General features: G+C 42.5%; 2 protein-coding genes across 2 annotated transcripts; both read right to left on the reverse strand.

Moving 5' to 3' along the window:
- Window positions 1-11,495: 11,495 nt before the first annotated feature.
- On the reverse strand, window positions 11,496-13,339 carry LOC139614915 (uncharacterized; the record flags this gene model as incomplete). Its single annotated transcript, XM_071472592.1, has 1 exon — window positions 11,496-13,339. A coding segment is annotated over one exon (627 nt), but the record flags the coding sequence as incomplete, so codon positions are not given.
- A 4,000-nt stretch (window positions 13,340-17,339) lies between these two features.
- LOC139614904 (trace amine-associated receptor 13c-like) lies at window positions 17,340-21,296 on the reverse strand. Its single transcript, XM_071472577.1, has 2 exons — window positions 19,820-21,296; window positions 17,340-19,575 (listed from the first exon to the last, which is right to left on the reverse strand). The coding sequence occupies exons 1-2, from the start codon at window positions 19,990-19,992 to the stop codon at window positions 18,762-18,764; spliced, it is 987 nt and encodes a 328-aa protein (XP_071328678.1). The 5' UTR covers window positions 19,993-21,296; the 3' UTR covers window positions 17,340-18,761.
- Between the last annotated feature and the right edge of the window lie 204 nt (window positions 21,297-21,500).

The raw sequence follows: 21,500 nt of genomic DNA on the forward strand, positions 1-21,500 counted from the left end.
TTTTATCCCTAGAAGGTTCTGATTAAAAAAAATAACAGCACACAGCTTTAAGGAGATTATTATTTTTAAAGCTTTTTTTACTCTAAGTACAGAAAATATGTTTTTGCATATTACATGGAGATTATCTTCATTCCCTCACCATCGTAATTTTATGTCTCAATCTCTGTGAGTCAAATCTTGTACTCAGACACCTCCATCACTGCTCAGTTCTTTATGGCTGCGTCCACAGTTTAAAACTGCACTTTAAAATCGCATGTGTAGCAATAGTGTCAACAGAAAGCACATTGGTTAGTTGCAGAAAATACAACGAATAGCAAAGACAGTTATAGCATTAAAATACACAACAGCTGCTGCAAAGACAGCAAGGTTAGTAACACTTTCATTCATTATCCATGTTGTGCTTTCACTACTGGTAGTCCAGGCTGCTAATCAGGAGCGACTGTGGGTGTCTCCATTTTTGCCTGTCCAGACTAAAACACAACCTAAAAGTCTCCATTTTAGGCTTGTAAACTCCAGGGTAGTGTGGACACCACACAAAAATATAGAAAAAGTGATGCATTTTAAAACTTAAACATAGTAGTATGGACGTAGCCTAAACCTCAGACCTCTGTCTTCAGCCAGACGCCATACAGCCAGTCTGCCTCCACCCTCACCCTTCACCACCCATTCTACTATTTTGCTATTCCTCGGCAACACTCCCACTGAGTCCTGTGTCTGTATCTGGGTCCAAATATCACCTGAACCGCCACAATAGTGATCACAGTAAACATTATCCATGCATTTTCAAATTCATACCCCCACTCTACAGCTCCAGTAAAACAGATTTTAAACAATAACACAGCAGCAAACAGCTGTTGTCTTTGTAAAGATATAGTGGAGTCATGTCATCCTGAGCAGAGAACGAGGTCACGCCCCCTGCACAGTTTCTGCGGCCTTTGTTTTGGTCTCCGCTCTGACAGCAAGTACATGTTAGCGTTAACACACAGGCTCCACCCACTGGTGAGATAGCACAGTGCAGCATTTAGGTAAAGTGATCTTTCAGAATTTCCTGGAGGAATTTCCAAGATGTCCGCTGAAGAAATTGAAACACATTGTGACTGGAACTGGGGGATACCGGTTCAAATCCAGGTCGGCTGGTGGACCGACAAAACATCCAGAAAGTTTTAAAAAGTTTTTACCTGCTCCATCAGCGTCTTTTCTGTTTCCGTCAGTGTAATTCATGCGACCGGTCCCAGTGGATCAGTTCAAGGCTGAATTTCTTTCCCGGTCCGACCGTGGAGCCAGTCCTGGTCTGGTTTTACTGAGGTGGAGAACCCTACCAGCTGCTAAAGGCTCCAGCTGGACTCAGGACTGGTTTTCTTCTCATCCATGTATCAGTAACATGATGCTACATAATGTTAATGTCTGTTTTCATTATTGATGATGACAACATTAGCTAACTTGCTGTTACTAACATTATATATGTATTTGGCAAATGTTGCTATTGCTAGCTGGCTAACTGTCAGTCAATCTATCTATCAATCAATACCTCCATCAAAAATCTATAAATCTTATTTGGCTGGAAACTGATCTGTGACGTTGAACTCAATGAACCTGAGTGTGAAAAGATTGTGAGTGCTGGGTGTTTCTTATTCAGTGAGCTACAGTAAGCATCAGTCATTGTCTCAGGGATTCAGCTTCAGGGATTTCAAAGAGCTTTTGATCTCTGAGGCAGAGCCGGTTCAGTCCAGGAGACACGATCTGTCGACATCCATCAGGATCTCAGAGCTGATTCAGATTCAGAGCCAGCTCACTCCGACTCCCTTTATGTCCTGATGTGTTGTTTGCTGGTTGACCACACTGTGAACAGCTGTACAAATACAGACTGACTTGCTGTGGACAGTTTTGACCAAGCAGTCCCAGATGGTTTAACGGAGTTGTTCTACAGTTTGGATTATATGCTTAATCACTCTCTTGCCAAAAGTTGCATGAGAAGACTGACATCACTCTCATGTCTGTGCATTAAATGTGGAGCTGCAGCCAGTTAGCTTAGCTTATCAGAAAGACTGGAAAAAAGGCTGGCCCGATCCAAAGGTTACAAACTTGTTGCACATTGAAGGACTGAGATGAGAAGTAATCGTTGCACATGATGACATAAGGTCATCATATTGTTCTGTGACTTTGGTGATGTAACGTGCTAATGACAGCAAGGTAACATGTAAAACTCAGACAGTGAACATAGTAAATGTTACCTGCTAAAGATGAGCATGTTAACATTTTGTCATGATGAGAATATTAGCATGCTGATATTAGCATTTGGCTCAAACTGCTGTTGTACCTTTAAGTACAACCTTATGCAGCTGCTAGCATGGCTGCAGATTCAGGCTACATCCACACTAAACCAAGCAACAACCTCAGGGGTTGAAAAATGAAGCAAACTTAAGAGCTACAAGCTGTAGTTCCTCTAACGACCACTAGAGTCTGGCTCCAGCAGTGAGTCAGTCCCCACAGACTCTCATGTTCAAATGTCCAACTTTACAGCAGAAAGAAACATGTTTACAGCCTGGTACAGAAACTGTTCTGCTCTCTAGAGATCATTTCCTCCTTCATGACACCTGTACGGCTGAATTTATACAACTCACCTGTTTACATTTTATTAAGGACTAAAGTGATGGAGAATTGAGGGTGTGGCCTCTTTGAGTGACAGGTGGGTGAATGTATGCCTGCCACAAACCATTTTGCTCCAAATACGCCCCACCTCTTTGACCATTTGTGGATTAGCTGGGAGTTATGGGCGGAGTCAGGCACTGCCAAGATGGCGACGGCAAAGCAGCTCACTCTGAGCTTCAAAACTGTTCCTCCCAGTCTGTGTTTAAAACTCATCTCTTTTGCTACGTTTCCCCCTCCTGAGTTTTCAAGCCCTGAAAACAGAGACTTATAGAAACACTGATGTATAAACCCGTTTTAGTCTAAAACTCCAGGTTGTGTTTTAGTCTGGACAGACACAAACAGAGACCTTTGGAAATGATGACATAGACGCCCACAGTGGCTCCTGATTGGCTCTTATCAGCCTGGACTACCAGTGGTGAAACAACATGGAGAATGAATGAAAATGTCACTGACCTGCAGCAGCTGTTGTTCAGTTCAGACTTTAACTCTACAACTGTCTTTACTGCTCCTTGTTTGTAGTGTTTTGTGTAACTAATCAGCTACAGAGGAGACAATCTGCTTCCTGTTTACACCATCATGTGCATGCCCAAGTGACTGGTCATGTATGTGTGGATTTTCAGGTGTGACTGTATGGATGTTCCTGATATGGAGCTAAAGGACGTAGCCTCAGAGTCTTATGGGTCATGCTGTTGTTGTTTTCCACTAAAGTGTGCGGTAGTGATGCTGGACTAACAGAACAGACTGTGTGAAAGGAGTCTCCACACAAACAGCTCTGACAGAGATAGACAGGGATCCCAGTGAGACGCTGTGCAGGGAACAGAAGCAGGTGAACCATCGTCACCTGTCCAGTTTGTGCTTCTGTGCAGCTGTGATGGATGTGTGCCCGGCCCCCTTTCTTCTGAGGGTGACCTGGTTCCACTGATTGAGTTCATCGGGAGTATCTGGGTGACACTGACACAGCTCTCAGCCAAGTGTGAGGCTCGTTCTGCTCACATCCAGGCATCACAACTGCCGAAGCTAATTGGATTATTTCTGTGTTTTGAAGACAGAAAAGTTCAAAGAGGAAGGTGAGCATTCACAGACATGAGACTGAGGGTGTGAAAATTCAAAATAAATGGCACAGCACAAAACTATAAGATGTTTAATCCAAAGCATGTGAGAGTCTGTGAGGTCAGTAGGTCAGAGTGGAACCGTGACCCAGCAGGTTCAAGCAAGATGTCAGACTCTCTGTTCCTCCCAGTTATCCTGTTAACATGGTAACATGAGCACAGCGGGAATCTCCTGCAGAGACAATGAGCTGGTGAAGAAGCTCCACCGAAGCTTCGCAGAACACCAACAGTTATGTTTTGGAGTCTCCACTCGCGTTGCATTTTATTGGTTGTAGCTGCGCCGGCCAATCAGACAAGACACTCAGTCTGGAGTCATACATGCAACCATCCAGTCCCCTTTCGACACTGCCGCTTGTTGCCAGGGTTGTTTGTGCCCTGCGGGGGGAGAGGTGGAAGTAGAGCAGAAAATGTTAACGGCGAATAGATGGATCTGCCACCTGAGAACAAACATCACACAGATGCACACAGCATCAGAGGAAGGATGAGAAGACGAGAGGTTGGAAGAATTCAGCAAGAACCTGCTGGTAGAAAAAAAACTGAGAACAAGGAGGACAAGAGACAAATAAAGAATGACACTTATTAGTTTTTAACTCAGCTCAGCTCATGTAGTTGGTACCACCACAGCATCACTATTGTCTTTGAAACAGCTCTCACTTTAATTCATTTATTGCATTTATTCCATCACAGCAGAAAGATTAACATCTCATTACTGCATCGTATTGATCGTACAGGAGACCAGGGATGGTTTTAACATTTTTGACATTTCTGTCTGTATCTTTTAAACCAGTGTATTCGAAATGAAATACAAACAAGTTAAAATATGTGTCTGCTATTTAATGGTGTAGGTGTTATCTCTGCAACACAAACAGAAAATGTGTGGTTTAGTCTCAAACACAAGGACTGAATCGTTACAGTTGACCCGATAGTCCAGTTAGTTGTAACGTATCCTGGAGTGAAAGGTAACATCATGATATAAGGAAATGACAAAAACTTGATATTGAAATAACGTTTTCACAAAGTTGTGCTAAAACATTAGCACTGACGACTAGATTTAAAGATATCTACACGGACACAATAAAAATGATTTAAGTTTGAACAGTTTAACCACACAGCAGAAAATACTTTCACATAAATAAATAATCTTAAACCTCAAAATGATTTTTTCTCTTTAAACTTGCCTGCGTCTGCCACAGGGTGTTACCTCCGCACATGGAACTAAAGGACTAAACTGAGCATGTGCAGAGTCAATCAGGTGATTTGTAACTTCTTCCTGATTGGAGAAATTGGAAGTGTTACAATTGACGTGTATTACAGCATGGGTCTCCCCTACATGTTACAAAAACACTGAAGCACAAAGTCTTTCTAAGTACAGTTCCAGTAATGAAATACAACACTAACACTATGGACAGAATAAATACAGTTACAGACATAACTCAGAACTCCTGCAGCCTGGAGCTCAGATGAGGAGCTGGCTTCTCTCTAACATTCCCAGATTTTTCCACTCTCTCAGACTTGTAGACCAAACTAAAGCTGACTCAAGTGACATCACTTGAGGACATTTATCAGACTTCACACTGTCCCTCTGGAGACTCTCAAGACTTCATACAACTTTCTTCACATGCATAGACACACTCTTCAACACCTGGAAACACACTCAAGGTTAAAGGTAAATATTGTATGTATAGTAAGTTGTGAGCTCCTGCACACTCTCTCACTTCATCAGTTATATAGGCAGCATCGCAGCACAGAAAACATGTCAACTTAAAACCACAGTATGTGACTGCAGTACATGGGCAAAATGAGATAAACAAGGTTAAAGTTTCAGTAATGTGGGAAACTTTCAGTACGGAAGAGTTGCAATTGTCAGAATCACCTGATCACAGCTTGGGCAGACGAGGAACAAAACAAGCGCTCCTGTCTGGAGGAGTCACTTCACCTTAATGAGACTCTATATATGCTGCTTTCCTCCCTTTGTTCTTTGTGTTTGACCTCAGCCATGTTGTGCAGGCTCTAACTTCTATCACACACACGCACATGAAAACATCAGTGTAGAATTCAATGTAAATACAGGTGCTCTTCTTCTGCACTTCAGTCCAGCCACTAAGTTCAGAACAAATCACATAAAAAAAATCAGAAGGTACATTTCAACTGAAGCAGCTCTCTCATTAAAGCAGGGCCCGATGTGTGGTCTCCACACAGCTGAGGGGGGGAGGGTTGGTCTGGCCCAGGTTGAGTCAGGGTGTACGGAGGAATCCTGAAGTTCCTGTAACTCAGCAGGAGTGGCTCATAATTGGAAGTGTCCTGCTGGTTTTAATGCGCTGGCTACTATTCACACTTCAAAGCCTTAACCCTGTTTCAAAGTACAGTAGCGATGGAGGAAAATGAGGCTCTCACTTTGATTAAACACAAAGATAAAGATGATTTATTGAGGCAGAAGGGAACAGGTTTACTGATGGCAGCACTCAAACACAGCATTCAATGTTTCTGCAGGGTCGATTGCAGAAGTGGAGACTGTTGTGCTGGAGGTGGAGCTGCCAGGTGTTCTTCATCCTGCTCTGTTTCTACCTGGTTCCTGGTGCAACTCACTACCAGATCGTGGACCCTGTCGTGCAGGTAGTCTCATTCCAGCCAAAATGACCTGTAAATATTTGGATGGTTTGATCAAATCCCTTTCAGTCAGAAGTACTCAGTTCTGTTTTATGGTAAATTTGGTATTGGATACACTGTAATTTATAGTTGTAGGTAATAATGAGCCCCGACACAGGTGAACATCAGCAGCCCTAAAGCTGTTTGGGAGACTCTTCCACCCTGAGGATGACCAGCGTCAGAAAACATTCAAGTCTGTCAGAGACATTTATGTCTTTCGTGTCATTGGCCTTTTACTCATTCATCAGTTGGGTTGACAGCCTCCAGCTGCCACATTCAGCTTCCTCTTCAAATGTCAGTACTGTGCTCGTTACATAAAATGTTTTTGCTGTTGTCTCAACATGTTAGGGTCGGAATTCTGACCCTCATAATGTTTCACACTTACCTCGACATCACCCCAAGGAGCTGTATCAGTTGTGTCTGAATCAGTTGAAATGGACATTAAACAGACTTTACTCTGCCAGCTCCCAAGTATAAAGTGTGTGTAATGTCTCCTGTTAACGATTGCAAAATTGAAATCAACCATCCATCTGCTGCTACTTATCTGTGGCTGGGTTGAGGTGGCAGCAAACTAAGCAAAGTCAACCAGATGCCCCTTTTCCAGCTCCTGGGCTCCTGAGTTGTTCCCCAGTCAAATTAGATAATATTTCTGTTGTGTTCAGGGTCTAGTCCACAGTCTCCCACCAGTTAGACCTGCAAATAACAATGGAGGGCTCCCAGGAAGGATCCTGATCCTGCCTGAACCACTTCAACTGGCTCCTTCTGATGCAAAGGAGTAGTGGCTCTGCTCCGAGCTCCCTCCGGATGTCTGAGCTCCTGACCCTCCTACATAATTAATATAATCAATTAGTTAATACTTTAGTAAAACTTTAATGGTCCCCACAGGGAAAATTATTTGTTGCAATTTAATAGCATACAGGAAAGAGGACATTAATAAATAAATTTTAAAAAGTAATATGTTAGGTAGAATCTCAAACATTAGTCTGGACCCAGCTCTCTTCCTTCATCACTTCATTCCTCCTCTTCCTCTGTGTGTCCTCGTCCTCTCTGAGCTCCGTCCAGATGTCCACTCTCTCTCATCTGCTGGTATGTACATCTCTCTTTGGCTTGGATTTGGATTTATCACTGCAAATGGACGGGACAATGACAAGATGGGTAATGATATGAAGTTCCTTGAGAGGTTATTTGGTTTCCTCTCGCTCGTGTCAGTGCTGTGCTGAAATGTCACCACACCCAAAGAGAAGATATAAAAATGGAGAGAACTGGATGTTGTGACCATCACGAGACCTTCATCATGTAAACCTACATTTACCAGTCACACCCTTCTCTACATGGGTTTGCAAAGATTTTTACATGTCTTGATTCAGGACCAGAGCTCCAGCGAGGGACGATACTGACCCTGGACCCAAGAGACATAAACTCTGTCTGCAGCATTTCAGTGAAAATACCCTGCTCCTGTTATTAGTGAGGGAGAAGACATGGGTTTGTTTTTAGGTTTTTGGGATCTTACTAAACTATTAATATTTTCTTTACAGTAACCATCCAATTTATCTACAGTTTAAAACAGTGTTTAGTTACACAGGCTGTGCAAAAGGAAACAAGGGGCAAATGTAAAATAACAATGGACCAGTAAAATAATCAAAATAATACATAAATGAGTTCAGGTCACAGGAAGTAATTCATTTTGAAATCGACTCTGTCTTTGTAGAGGGTGACAAGGTCAGAGGCGGCCTCCCTAAGAGGAACGTCAGCTCCCATTTGACCATGAGGTGGTGTGTGTGTGTGTGTGTGTGTGTGTGTGTGGGGACCCCCTGGCATGAATAAAACACACTGATCCTCAGCCAAGCCATCAGTCTGACACATTGTCGCCCCTCCCTCGTCTCTCCTCGTTTCTCCTCCTGAAATGAAAATGTCCTGAGTTCAAAAACATGTTTGGTCTTGTAGCTGTAAAAGGAAGCGAGGAGTGGGGGGGTGTTAACTGGAAGGAGGTGTGGAAGTAGAACTCACTGTTTTTATTATCATTGTTTTTTTTGTGGGGAAGGGAAATATTATCCAATATTATCTGGTGACAAAGGTGCTTCTTGTCATTGTTTCATCCTGTAGCATTGGAGTTATAGTTGTGGTTGTTGTTGTGTGAGGTTCTTTTCTACAGTCAGTGTAGATTCAGATCAGCTGCAGTTCAGAGAAGCAGCAGGAGCTCAGTGATGAGCTGCTGTGGACAAGGTCAGAAAAAATGCACACAGAAGAAAAATCTAATATCAGTTCGTGTTTGCTTCATTTGGAATATTTTCTCCTCTTTATCTTGCTGCCGAAAAGTTTTTTGTTTTGGAACTACATTTTTTCAACCATTGAACTACGGTATTAATATGCAGAACAGCTGATCTGCAGAGTAATACGATCAGTGTTTCATGGCTCATCGTCTGGACTGTGGTTGGGAAGCACAGGGGTGATGGGAGAACTTGGGTCAAGAGGAGTCGTAGCGTTTATTTACTGACAAAGAGCCTCAAACAGGACACCATATGCTCACAGCCACACTGCTAACTGCTAACTCTCTGAAGACTCAAACCCCCAAGAAAAGGCTTCTGTCCATTATTGTGCCAAACTCCACCCTTTGTCAACCCACAAAAATGACACAAACTACAGATGCAACGGCTGGAAGGCAAGCTAGCAGGGACAATACCCTGCTGCCACCAGCAGAGGGCAGTAAATTACAGGATGAACTCAAACAGGCCTCAGATCCTTTATGGGACAGAAAACTGTTCTGAGATCAGATTTAAGGAGCGGCATTGCTTCACCTCAGTATCATTTTAATTAAAACACTGCTTGCCTTACTTGCCCTGATGGACGTGTAATTACCAAGATTACTGTGATACTATTTGTTATTATCTTCTGTGGCATTGTGGGTTCATGCCAACTTCCTGTGCTTCTATTCCAACACATCACATACTGTGTCTACACACTTGAAGAGATTTTATATCATATTTTGGGTTAAGCTGCCAAATAATCCAGACTCTGACCTTGCATATAGAGTCAGTGTGACACACACACCTGAAAGGAAAGCACGACAAACTGCTTCGTCATATCTGTAGGTTCGGTGGTAACTGAATAATAGCAGCGTTGCTTTCAGACGGCAGCTCCACCCCCTGCTGTTTCTGCACTGACAGTCAATAAAGACATTGATTTTTGAAGATAAACAGTAGATGAAGCTGCTAAGTAATCTATCGCAGTGAATAAAAGTTGTATGATTTTTGCCAAAGCTCAACATGTTGTCAGCTGAAGCACAATACTCTGAGTTATGAGAGTCAGCTGCTACACACTGAATAAGTTAAGTTTGACTTCTATAATTCTATAAAAACTGTTTGTGTATGACTTCACTGTAAACGGCAGTGCAAGAGTTTCAGAGGAGTTGAAGAAACTGTGCCTGTTAGAAAGGACACTGTGTACGCAGCTCCTATTTGAGATTTTGCCTGAGGCGCGATGTTATATATTTTACAAGGCTTTCTGGAAACACGTTGGTTTTCATACAAAAATAACATGTCAGTATCCTACAGCTTAACCAGTCCCTGAGAGAGAGAAGTGTAGCATCTGCTCTACCTGCTGAGCCTCCTGCTTGTTAAACAGCCGGACGCTCTGGTTGTCAGCAGGCGTCACGCATGCAGGCAGAGGAATGTGCAGCAGCTCCAGACATGTCGAGTGAAACACAAACACACAGGCAACAGAGGTGTGTTTGTGTGTAGTGTGGTGCACATTGAGGTGTATGTGAACATTGATTCATGTTTTTTTTAACCATATTCAGCATCATGCACATCAGCAGTAATGACTGTTACAGCTCATTAGCATGAGTGCAAAGTGAATTTACTGCTCTGAGAAATTATTATGGATATCAACACTTCAAATAAAGCACAGAAGTGTAAAATGTGGGACCTTTAAAATCTAAAAAATGTGCATGGTGCAAAAACAGGGAACCCCTGGTGTAAATCCCATACTGACTCCATCTGTGCATTTATAAAACAGTTCCTCTTTGGCTCATAACTCATAACATACTAATTATCCCTGGATCCCCTTTTTCAAAATTATCAGTATGTATGCAGGTTTTTCCACCAGTGCTACAAACCTTATGCAATAAATACAACCAACAAATATAACAGACAACCTTAGGTTTTTTTTTCCTGTAATTGTAAATGCATCTTTTTGCAGCTTAGCCTAGAAATCGGCTCCACTCAGGGTTTCCTTTGTATGTTTCCAGAACTTTTTCATTTTGGCTTTGATGAAATTAGAATAAAGTAAGAAGATAAACATCAAGCATCAACTTTTAATGTGTGCATACACAAGAGATTTCAACATGATGACAAGATAATCTAAACCATAGACCTCTTTTTTTTTTTACTGCATAAGAGAACTTCAAATCTAGCTCAAATACTTAAAGGACAACAAACCGTAACACTTTAGTGTCTGTGATGCTACACCCTACTCAGTTTTAGTCCTTTTTAATGTTGTGACACTGTGTCAGTTAGCAAACATGGAGCTGCTGCTCTCTCCAGCTTGTTCAGACTTGAGGTAAATGTACAGCAGAGCTGGGTATGGGCTTCAAAGTCCAGATGACAGTCAGTCAGGAGACACTTTGTCCCAGGACTGACAGAAACAAACAGGCCCTCAAGTAAACAAATGAGTGGATATGTGTTATATGTGCACAGTGCAGAGAAAGAAACAGAGACCTCCAGTGGTAGAGAGGGTTGTGGAGAAAATATGTGACCCTGGTGAAATCACAGCAGCTGTGGAAAAGACATTGATCCCTGCTTTAATGTCATATCTGAACAGCTTCTCACTGAAATGTGAGAAGCAAACATTTCTAATCAGTAACCCCTGAGATGCACTAAAGCCTTCCCACGAACTGAACCTCGTCATTTCAACTGCTCATGGAAAAATTAAGCCAACAGTTCCAACAGTTCGTGAATCTGCAGACTGAACAAAAATAGGATCCACTGTGTGAATTCTGCAGACCACAGACACACCAGGAGGACTGATGTCCAACCATACATTCAGGCTTTAATCTATGTTCATGATTATATTACATTCTACAGACAGTCAGAAGAATCGCTACAATTAGGTGTCTGAAGTTCCCTTTACCTCTAGCCCCACATAATATATTTTCATTTACAGCACCTTAGATAACATGTTTCCTGACATCCGACATTATTTTTCACCCACAACAGCTGAATATATCTATGGGTAATCTGTCTGCATATATTGATAATGTCTATGGATAACAAAAAAAAAAAACAACTTAAAATTACATTTGTATAAGTAACTGATCGTCACATGTCTATCAGAGCACTGACAAATTCCTTTGACAGTACTTGATATATTTTGCTCCTTACCTATATTTTATTTTAATATCAAGAGAAATCTTAAATTATGTATAACTTTAAGCCTTAATAAAATGTAAACGGTTGAATTATATAAAAATTCACCCCCATACAGTTGTCATGAAGAAGGAAATTAGCTATGGAGACCAAAATAGTTTTTTCTCCCAGGCTGTAATTAAGTTTATTTCTGTGTGTTGTGTGTGTATTGGCTTCATTTTTCAGCCCGGAGGTTGCTGCTTGTATAGAATGGTGCACACATGTCGGACAGCAAAATATGAGTAATTTTAAGAAATTGTGATTTTTTTTTTGCAAAAAATTCAATTCAATTCAATTCAATTTTATTTGTATAGCGCCAAATCATAATATACATTATCTCAAGGCACTTTACAGGGTAAGGTCAAGACCTTACTTTGTTACAGAAAAAAACCCAACAGTTCCCATGACGAGCAAGCGCTTGGCGACAGGGGGGAGGAAAAACTCCCTTTTAACAGGAAGAAACCTCCAACAGAACCGGGCTCAGGGTGGGCGGCCGTCTGCCTCGACCGGTTGGGTTTAGGAGAAGATAGAAAGAGGGGGAGGGGGAGGGGAGGGGAGAGAAGAGAGAGAGAGAGAGACCAGGAACAGCTGTGTCGGTAATGGTGTTATCAATAATAATGACAGGTAACAGTGGTTAATAGTAAAGATGAGTAGTGGTGGATCTGGATCCTGCTGCTCCCGAGGCAGAGATACCTGCAGAATGAGGACAGAGAGAGGGAGAGAGAGGAGAAGCACAAACTACGGGAGAGAAGAAATACAAAGTTAATGGCATGAAGTCATCGAGAGGGAGAGGGGGAGAGAGACAGAAATAGAGAGAGAGCGCCCAGTGAATCATGGGAATCCCCCAGCAGTCTAGCTCTATAGCAGCATAGCTAAGGGATGGGCCAGGACATACCCGAGCCAGCACTAACTATAAGCTTTACTAAACAGGACAGTTTTAAGCCTGATCTTAAAGGTAGAGAGGGTGTCTGCCTCCTGAACCCACACTGGGAGCTGGTTCCACAGGAGAGGAGCCTGATAGCTGAAGGCTCTGCCCCCCATTCTACTCTTACAAACTCTGGGAACCACAAGTTGACCTGCATTTAGAGAGCGAAGTGTCCTATTGGGAAAATAGGGAACTATAAGCTCTCCAAGGTACGATGGTGCTTGACCATTAATGGCTTTGTAGGTGAGGAGGAGGATTTTAAATTCTATCCTGGATTTTACAGGGAGCCAATGCAGAGAGGCTAACACAGGAGAGATGTGATCCCGTTTCCTAGTTCCTGTCAGTACTCGTGCTGCTGCATTCTGGATCAATTGGAGGCTTTTTACTGAATTTTTGGGACATCCTGACAATAAAGAGTTACAGTAGTCCAGTCTTGAGGTAACAAATGCATGAACTAGCTTTTCAGCTTCCTTTAGACATAGAATGGGTCTGATTTTAGCAATATTGCGCAGGTGGAAGAAGGCTGTCCTAGAGACTTGCTTTATATCAGAATCAGAATCAGAATCAGAATCAGTTTTATTGCCAAGTATGTTTTCACATACAAGGAATTTTTTCTGGTGATTGGTGCAATTGATCAGCAACAGTGGGGCTCTCTAGCCTTGTTGATAAGGCTAATAGCAGATGGGAAGAAGCTATTTTTGTGGCGAGAGGTTTTGGTCCTGAAGGACCGCAACCTCCTGCCAGAGGGGAGTGTCACAAAAAGTTTGTGTCCAGGGTGGGAGGAGTCAGCTACAATCTTCCCAGCACACCTCAGAGTCCTTGAGGCGTACAGGTCCTGGAGGGACGGAAGATTGCAGCCAATCACCTTCTCAGCAGAGTGGATGATACGCTGCAGTCTGTTATTGTCCCTCTCCGTGGCAGCAGCGTACCAGATGGTGATGGAGGAGGTGAGGATGGACTCAATGATGGAGGTGTAGAAGTTCACCATCATAGTCCTGGGCAGGTTGAACTTCTTCAATTGCCTCAGGAAATACATCCTCTGCTGAGCTTTTTTGATGAGGGAGCTGATGTTTAGCTCCCATTTGAGATCCTCTGTGATGGTGGTTCCCAAGAAGCGAAAATGCTCCACGGTAGCCACGGGGGAGTCACACAGGGAGATGGGGGTGGGTGGGGCTGGGCTCTTCCTGAAGTCCACTATCATTTCCACTGTCTTCAGAGCGTTTAGCTCTAGGTTGTTCTGCCTGCACCAGGTCACCAGACGCTCAGTCTCCCACCTGTAGGCAGACTCATCGCCATCAGAGATGAGTCCAATGAGAGTGGTGTTGTCTGCAAACTTCAGGAGCTTGACAGACTGATGGCTGGAGGTGCAGGTGTTGGTGTACAGGGAGAAGAGCAGAGGAGAAAGAACGCAGCCTTGTGGGGATCCAGTGCTGATGGTCTGGGAGTCAGACACGTACTTTCCGAGCTTCATGTGCTGCCTCCTGTCAGACAGGAAGTCGGTGATCCACCTGCAGGTGGAGTCAGGCACGCTCAGCTGGGAGAGCTTGTCCTGCAGCAGAGCCGGGATGATGGTGTTGAAGGCAGAGCTGAAGTCCACAAACAGGATCCTGGCATAGGTCCCTGAGGAGTCCAGGTGCTGGAGGATGAAGTGGAGAGCCATGTTGACGGCGTCATCTACAGACCTGTTGGCTCTGTAGGCGAACTGCAGGGGGTCCAGGAGTGGGTCAGTGATGGATTTGAGATGGGACAGGACAAGGCGCTCAAATGATTTCATGACCACAGAGGTCAGGGCAATGGGTCTGTAGTCATTTAGACCTGTGGGCCTTGGTTTTTTGGGGACAGGGATGATGGTGGAGGATTTGAAGCAGGCTGGCACGTGGCAGGTCTCCAGTGAGGTGTTGAAGATGTCCGTGAACACTGGAGACAGCTGATCAGCACAGTGCTTCAGGGATGATGGAGAGACAGAGTCAGGACCAGCTGCTTTGCGGGGGTTCTGCTTCTTAAAAAGCCTGTTGACATCTCTCTCCAGGATAGAGAGAGATGTTCCTTTGGTAGGGGAGGAGGGGGGTTCTGATGTGGCTCTGATGTGGAGGTTAGTGTCAGGCTTGTCCCACTGTCTTTCTTTTATGTGAAGTAAAGGACAAGTCCTGGTCAAAAATGACACCAAGGTTTCTGACTGTAGCACTGGAGGCCAAGGTGATGTCATCCAGAGTCAGTATATTATCACATAGTGTATCTCTGAGGTGTTTGGGCCAATTACAATAACTTCAGTTTTGTCTGAATTTAAGAGTAAGAAATTACTGGTCATCCAGATTTTTATGTCCTTAAGACAGACCTGAAGCTTGGCTACCTGGTTAGTCTCACCTGGCTTCATGGATAAGTACAGCTGGGTGTCATCTGCGTAACAATGGAAATTCATCTGGTGCCTCCTAATAATGTTTCCCAGAGGGAGCATATATAGACTGAAGAGCATTGGTCCTAGCACAGAACCTTGTGGAACTCCATGACTGACTTTAGTGTTGATAGAAGAGTCATTATTAACATGAACAAACTGGAGTCTATCTGACAGATATGACTTAAACCAGCTTAGTGTGGTTCCTTTAATGTCGACCATATGTTCTAGTCTCTGTAATAAAATCTTATGATCGATGGTGTCAAATGCGGCACTAAGATCTAGCAGGACAAGTAAAGAGACAAGTCCATTGTCTGAAGCTATGAGGAGATCATTGGTAACCTTAACCAGAGCTGTTTCTGTGCTATGATGGACTCTAAAACCTGACTGAAAATCTTCAAACAAACCATTTCTGTGCAGATAATCACATAACTGGTTTGCAACAACCTTCTCAAGGATTTTGGAAATAAAGGGGAGGTTGGATATAGGTCTATAATTGGCTAAAACATCAGGATCAAGAGTAGGCTTTTTAAGTAGAGGTTTAATTACTGCAACTTTAAAAGCCTGCGGTACATAACCAGTTGATAAAGATAAGTTAATCAGACTTAATATAGAGGTGTCGATTAAAGGAAAAACTTCTTTGAACAACCTTGTTGGAACGGGGTCAAGAAGACAAGTCGATGGTTTAGATGACGAAACTGTTGAAGTGAGCTCAGGGAGATGTACAGGAGAGAAACAGTCAAAATATAAACCAGTTACAGTGGACTCTGAGGCTGCTGAACTGGACAGTACATCTGAGCCAGCTGTGGGGAGGAGATGGTGAATTTTTTCTCTAACAGAGACAATTTTATCTGTAAAGAAGCTCATAAAGTCATTACAGCTGAGGGCTAAAGGTATAGATGGGTCAACAGAGCTGTGACTGTCTGTCAGCCTGGCTACAGTGCTGAACAGAAACCTGGGATTGTTCTTGTTTTCTTCTATCAATGATAAATAATAGGATGTTCTGGCTTTACGGAGGCTTTTTTTTATACGCCAATAGGCTGTCTTTCCAAGCCTTTAGAGATTCATCCAGGTTAGTAGAACGCCGCCTTCTTTCTAGTTTCCTTGAATTTTGCTTTAAAGCTCGTGTTTCTGAGTTGTGCCATGGAGCTAGCCTTCTCTGACTCACTACCTTCTTCCTCAGAGGGGCCACAGTGTCTAGAGTTGCACGCAGTGAGGCATCATCAACCTGTGTGGATGTGAAGTTAAGAGGGCTGTCCCCTACTGCATTGATACATGGCGGTGGGCTAAGTACTGATGGGATCCTTTCTTTAAATTTGCTGATGGTATTGTCAGAGAGACACCTGCTGTAATGGATTTTTTCCCCAGATGCTGTGTAGTCCATGACTCAAAACTCAAATGTTAACAGAGAATGGTCAGATAAAAGAGGGTTTCTGGGAGAAACTGTTAGATATTCGATGTCAATCCCATAAGTCAGAACCAGATCAAGGGTCTGGTTAAAAGAGTGAGTGGGTTCATTAACATGCTGAGAGAAGCCAATTGAGTCTAATAATGAATTAAATGCAATACTCAGACTGTCACTTTCAACATCTACATGAATGTTAAAATCACCCACCATGATAACTTTATCTGTGCTGAGAACTAACTCAGATAAAAAGTCTGAGAACTCAGATAAGAACTCAGACTCAGGGGCAGGTGGACGATATACAGTAACTAGTAGGACTGGTTTTTGTGTCTTCCAGTTTGGGTGAGACAGACTAAGAATAAGGCTTTCAAATGAATTATGATTAACCATAGGCTTAGGATTTATTAATAAATTGGAGTGATAAATGGCTGCCACCCCTCCTCCTCGGCCTGTGCTTCGAGGGATATGAACGTTAACATGAGTGGGGGGTGTTGATTCATTCAGACTAACATATTCATCCTGCTGCAGCCAGGTTTCCGTCAGACAGAGCAGATCAATGTGATGATCAGTTATCAGATCATTGACTAGTAGAGATTTAGATGAGAGTGATCTGATATTCAATAAGCCACATTTAATTTTCCTGTTATTTGGTTCTGGACTAACAGTTGTGTTAATTTTTATTAGGTTTTCATGTCTAACTCCTCCTCTGTTCACTTTTGATTTATTATATTTAAATGTAGGTGGTCGGGGGACAGACACAGTTTGTAGGGGGTGAATGGCAGGCGACTGCTCTAAGACTGCGACTCTGCCTCCTAAAAAATGTGAAACCTATTTTGTTTTAACTCCTCCAAGTCACTGAGTCTGATCCTCATGAAACTTTGCAAACAAGAATTGAGGGACAAAGATTATTAAAAATATTTTGATAATGAAAAAAAGAACAACTTCCTGTAGATTCCATTGAAAACAGGAAGTATTGCACATCTTGACAAAAATCACTGTTAATAACATGAAACTCATCCCAGTAGTTTCACATGGAACCCTGAGGATCAATTAATATCAATGTGTCCAGTCTTCATTTTATAGTCGGTGCATGTGGGCCACACAGGTGGCACCAAAGTTTGGACGCACAGAAACTTTGGTCCATGATTGAATAATTTCCACTCTCTGTACTGTTCTCCACCTGAAACATAGTGTTTTAGTAAAAATATCCTCAGAGTTTTATTGTTATGATGCTGTTAGGCTGAGGTTGCGATGTTTCACATACATACTTGTAGCACATCCAGTGCTAGGCTGTGGTCCAAGGTCTCACATATAGCTAACCTCTGTTCAATGTTACAAATTCATAATATATTTTAAGACTGAATTGTTGAATTGGTTGTCCTTCCCTGTTTAAGTTAATGCCTAAATGATACATTTATATTAAAGTTATTTAATATCAATATTAAGGTTGCTAATTTCTAATAATAATAATAATAATTCCCAATAATTGATAACCTACTGCCCAAAAATGGTGTAGAGTGAAGCACAGTATCATTTTGGATGCATTTTGAATTAATGTCTCAAATGATAATCTGAGATAACAGCTGATATTTTTGTGGTTTAAGAAAAGTTTAAATTGTTTTTGAAATTGTAAAATAAATGACAATGGAAAAAATGTGGATTACATGTTGGTAATTATCCTGTAGGTCAGTTAACAGATTACATGAAACTGAGTGATTGTCTCAAAACAGACCACGGTGCTTACAACTCTCATCAGTCATCTATGGAAGTAAAACTCTACTCTCTAACCAAAAGCTGAAAATGAGCCTTAGGACATCACTGACTGAAAAGAGACAGCTCTGATATCTGCAGCAACCAGGGAGTGTCCAAACAGAGACACATTTTATTAACAATGCACTCAAACTACGACAAAGTTTTAAGTTTGATATACCAATCATACAACTGATTTATAGAATTACATGAACAATGGAAGCATCACTTTATCAAGAAACAGGTTGTGTAAAACTGACAACAACATACTAAGTACCTGAAATGACAATGTCAAATGCTGTTTGTTATATTCATATGATGGCGAGCTTGTAATTTGAGATGAGTATATTTAAACTTAGTTACTAAACAATACAATAGTATTTTCACTGTTTAAATTTTGATGATTCACTCACTGAACAACATGAAAACATGTCAGTGACTTTGTTCACAGACCAAGTGTCATCTCAGTCTCTCCACAGCCTCTCTACAGCATGTTGGCCTCACGGGAGCCAGGCTGCAGTATCTGCAGAGTAACAACGAGTTTGGTGACTTTTCTAAACCAGGGGTAGAACAAGGCGTAGATTATAGGGTTGAGACAAGAGTTAAGATAGAAGAGATAGTACACAAGGGATGCAAATGAGCTATTTAGCAAGTTGTCCCCTGCAAGAGAAACACCATAATATGGGCAGAAACATATTAGAAAAACAACTACAAGAACACCAAGAGTCCTGGCTGCTTTCAACTCAGATTTCTTTGTTAGAGTCACTGAACGCTGGAGTGTGACAGCTGTAATGTGAGAGCGCATGGCACGAGCCTGAGACACAGCCACCACAAATACTCTCATGTACAGAACTATGATGAGAGTAATGGGAACAATAAAGGTCAAAACAAGGTCAACAGTTTCTTCAGTATAATCAATGACAAATACACATTCTCCATAACAAGAACTATGTCTGTCTGGTTGACTCAGGTCATCCTTTACAAAGACACTGCTGTAGAAAACAGAACAGAGCCAACACAGACACACACAGAGTTTAACTCTTCTCTCAGTGACTCTGGTGGTGTAATGCAGAGGGTCACAAATAGCTGCATAACGGTCGACTGATATGAGCACCATGTCTCCTACTGAAGTAGAGGTAATGATGAGGGACACATAGATATAGAGAGAACACATCAGATCACCAAGAAACCAGCAGGTTGTGTTTCGGAGGATTTCTCCTGGCATCAGCAGGAGGCCCACGAGAAAGTCTGAGACAGCCAGAGAAAGGAGGAGGATGTTAGTGGGTGTGTGGAGCTGCCTGGAGGGACAGAGAGGAATATCACTAATCAAATAAGGCCAAAGTATTTTGAAAATGTCTTCTAATCAGCCACATTTATAGTTACAATATAGAAAATGTAGACAATTAAAAGTACAATGCAAAACTATCAGCAATGTAGAATATCAAGGTGCAACAAGCTCAAAGACCATTCTCCTTGTACATCTGCAGAAGCTGCTAAGTTTTCAAAATTAAAAAATGTAGTTCAACTGAGAAGTTCATGTGCCTGAAGTGGGAGATTGAGATGATGATGAGCAGGTTGAGAACTACAGTGAGCAGAGAGATGGAGGACAGCACAATGTGAAGGAGAACAGCTTCAGGCCAAGAAGATGTGGGCTTCCTGCAGGAGGTGTTGAGGAGAAGTGGAAAGCAGAGTTCTGCTCCATCCTCAACCTCCATCCTCAGAGAGCAGCAACTCTGGCAGCTTCCTGAACAAAAGTGAGTCAGATAAAGCCTGCCTCTCACTCTCCTCTCCCCCTCTGTTTACTCTCTTACTCTCTCCCTTGTAAATATGTCCCTTGGCACTTCAGCAACACTGGGTGGAGGGCCAGCAAGAATGGCCAAGGAAATGTATGTAGAGAAAACAACTCCAACCACCCAACCAGTTAACTTACTTTAGGAAGTCTTCTGTTCAAACTTGATTACACACCTGTGAAGTTATTCACACACAATTCACTCACAACAATTAAAGAATGTACTCAGGGACTTCACTGGCAACCTGAAATAGTTGGGAACACAACTGTAGGAAAGGGATGCATTAAGGACCTACAGTAACCAGCACCACCCATCCATTTACTGAATCTCATGTGTGGCCAGATCATGGTGGCAGCTCCCTCTCCCCATCAAGGTCTTACAACTCCTCTTGGGGGATTGTGCAGACGATGAGCTATCTAATCTCTCCAGAATGTTCTGGGTCTACCGCAGAGTGTCCTACCCATTGGAGGTGTCCAGAAAACCTCTAAAAGGCAGCAGCTTTTTAGAGGCCTGAACCACCTCAATAGATTTCTTTCAACAGAAAGGACCAGTGGTTTTACTCCAAGATCTGTTCATATGTCTGAGCTTGTTAAGGGTGAGCCAAGCAACAACAATGAGCAGCTGAATCCACAATGCAGGATTTGACAATGGCCTGCTCAGATTCCATCTCTCCAACCTTTATGAATGCCTGGAAAATACATACAAAGGTGGGAGATAAAGACCTCACAGACATGGGCCTACCCAGATGTTCAGAGTTCATTATGGATATATGTTTGGGTTTACCGCAAAGTCGTAAAGGCTGTATTTATTAAGGTATATGGCGACATGGGTGTGATATGGTGTTGTTTGACAGAATGGTTGCAAGGAGGGAAGATATCCATATATATGGATTCTCCTGTCTTCACCCGCGTCTCCAGAATATATGGCTGTAAATCTGATGATACAACTACAAAGTCAATCAACTATCTTTGGCCTAGGGTACTCTGGTACCAAGTACACCATAGAACTAGCTTATGTTCAGACAGGGTGTTTATGTTCAGCCCATGTCTATCATAGATGTAAAGTAAGAAACCATGACTCAGGTTAAGATTAATCAGAATCAGAATCAGTTTTATTGCCAAGTATGTTTTCACATACAAGGAATTTTTTCTGGTGATTGGTGCAATTGAGGATCAGGGGGATCAGCAACAGTGGGGCTCTCTAGCCTTGTTGATAAGGCTGATAGCAGATGGGAAGAAGCTATTTTTGTGGCGAGAGGTTTTGGTTCTGAAGGACCGCAGCCTCCTGCCAGAGGGGAGTGTCACAAAAAGTTTGTGTCCAGGGTGGGAGGAGTCAGCTACAATCTTCCTTGCACGCCTCAAAGTCCTTGAGACGTACAGGCCCTGGAGGGATGGAAGATTGCAGCCAATCACCTTCTCCGCAGAGTGGATGAT

The sequence above is a fragment of the Trachinotus anak genome, unplaced genomic scaffold (genome assembly GCF_046630095.1).
Source record: "Trachinotus anak isolate AG129_WGS33_773 ecotype Australia unplaced genomic scaffold, CSIRO_AGI_Tana_v1 ptg000039l, whole genome shotgun sequence".
In the NCBI taxonomy this organism is placed as follows: Eukaryota; Metazoa; Chordata; class Actinopteri; order Carangiformes; family Carangidae; genus Trachinotus; species Trachinotus anak.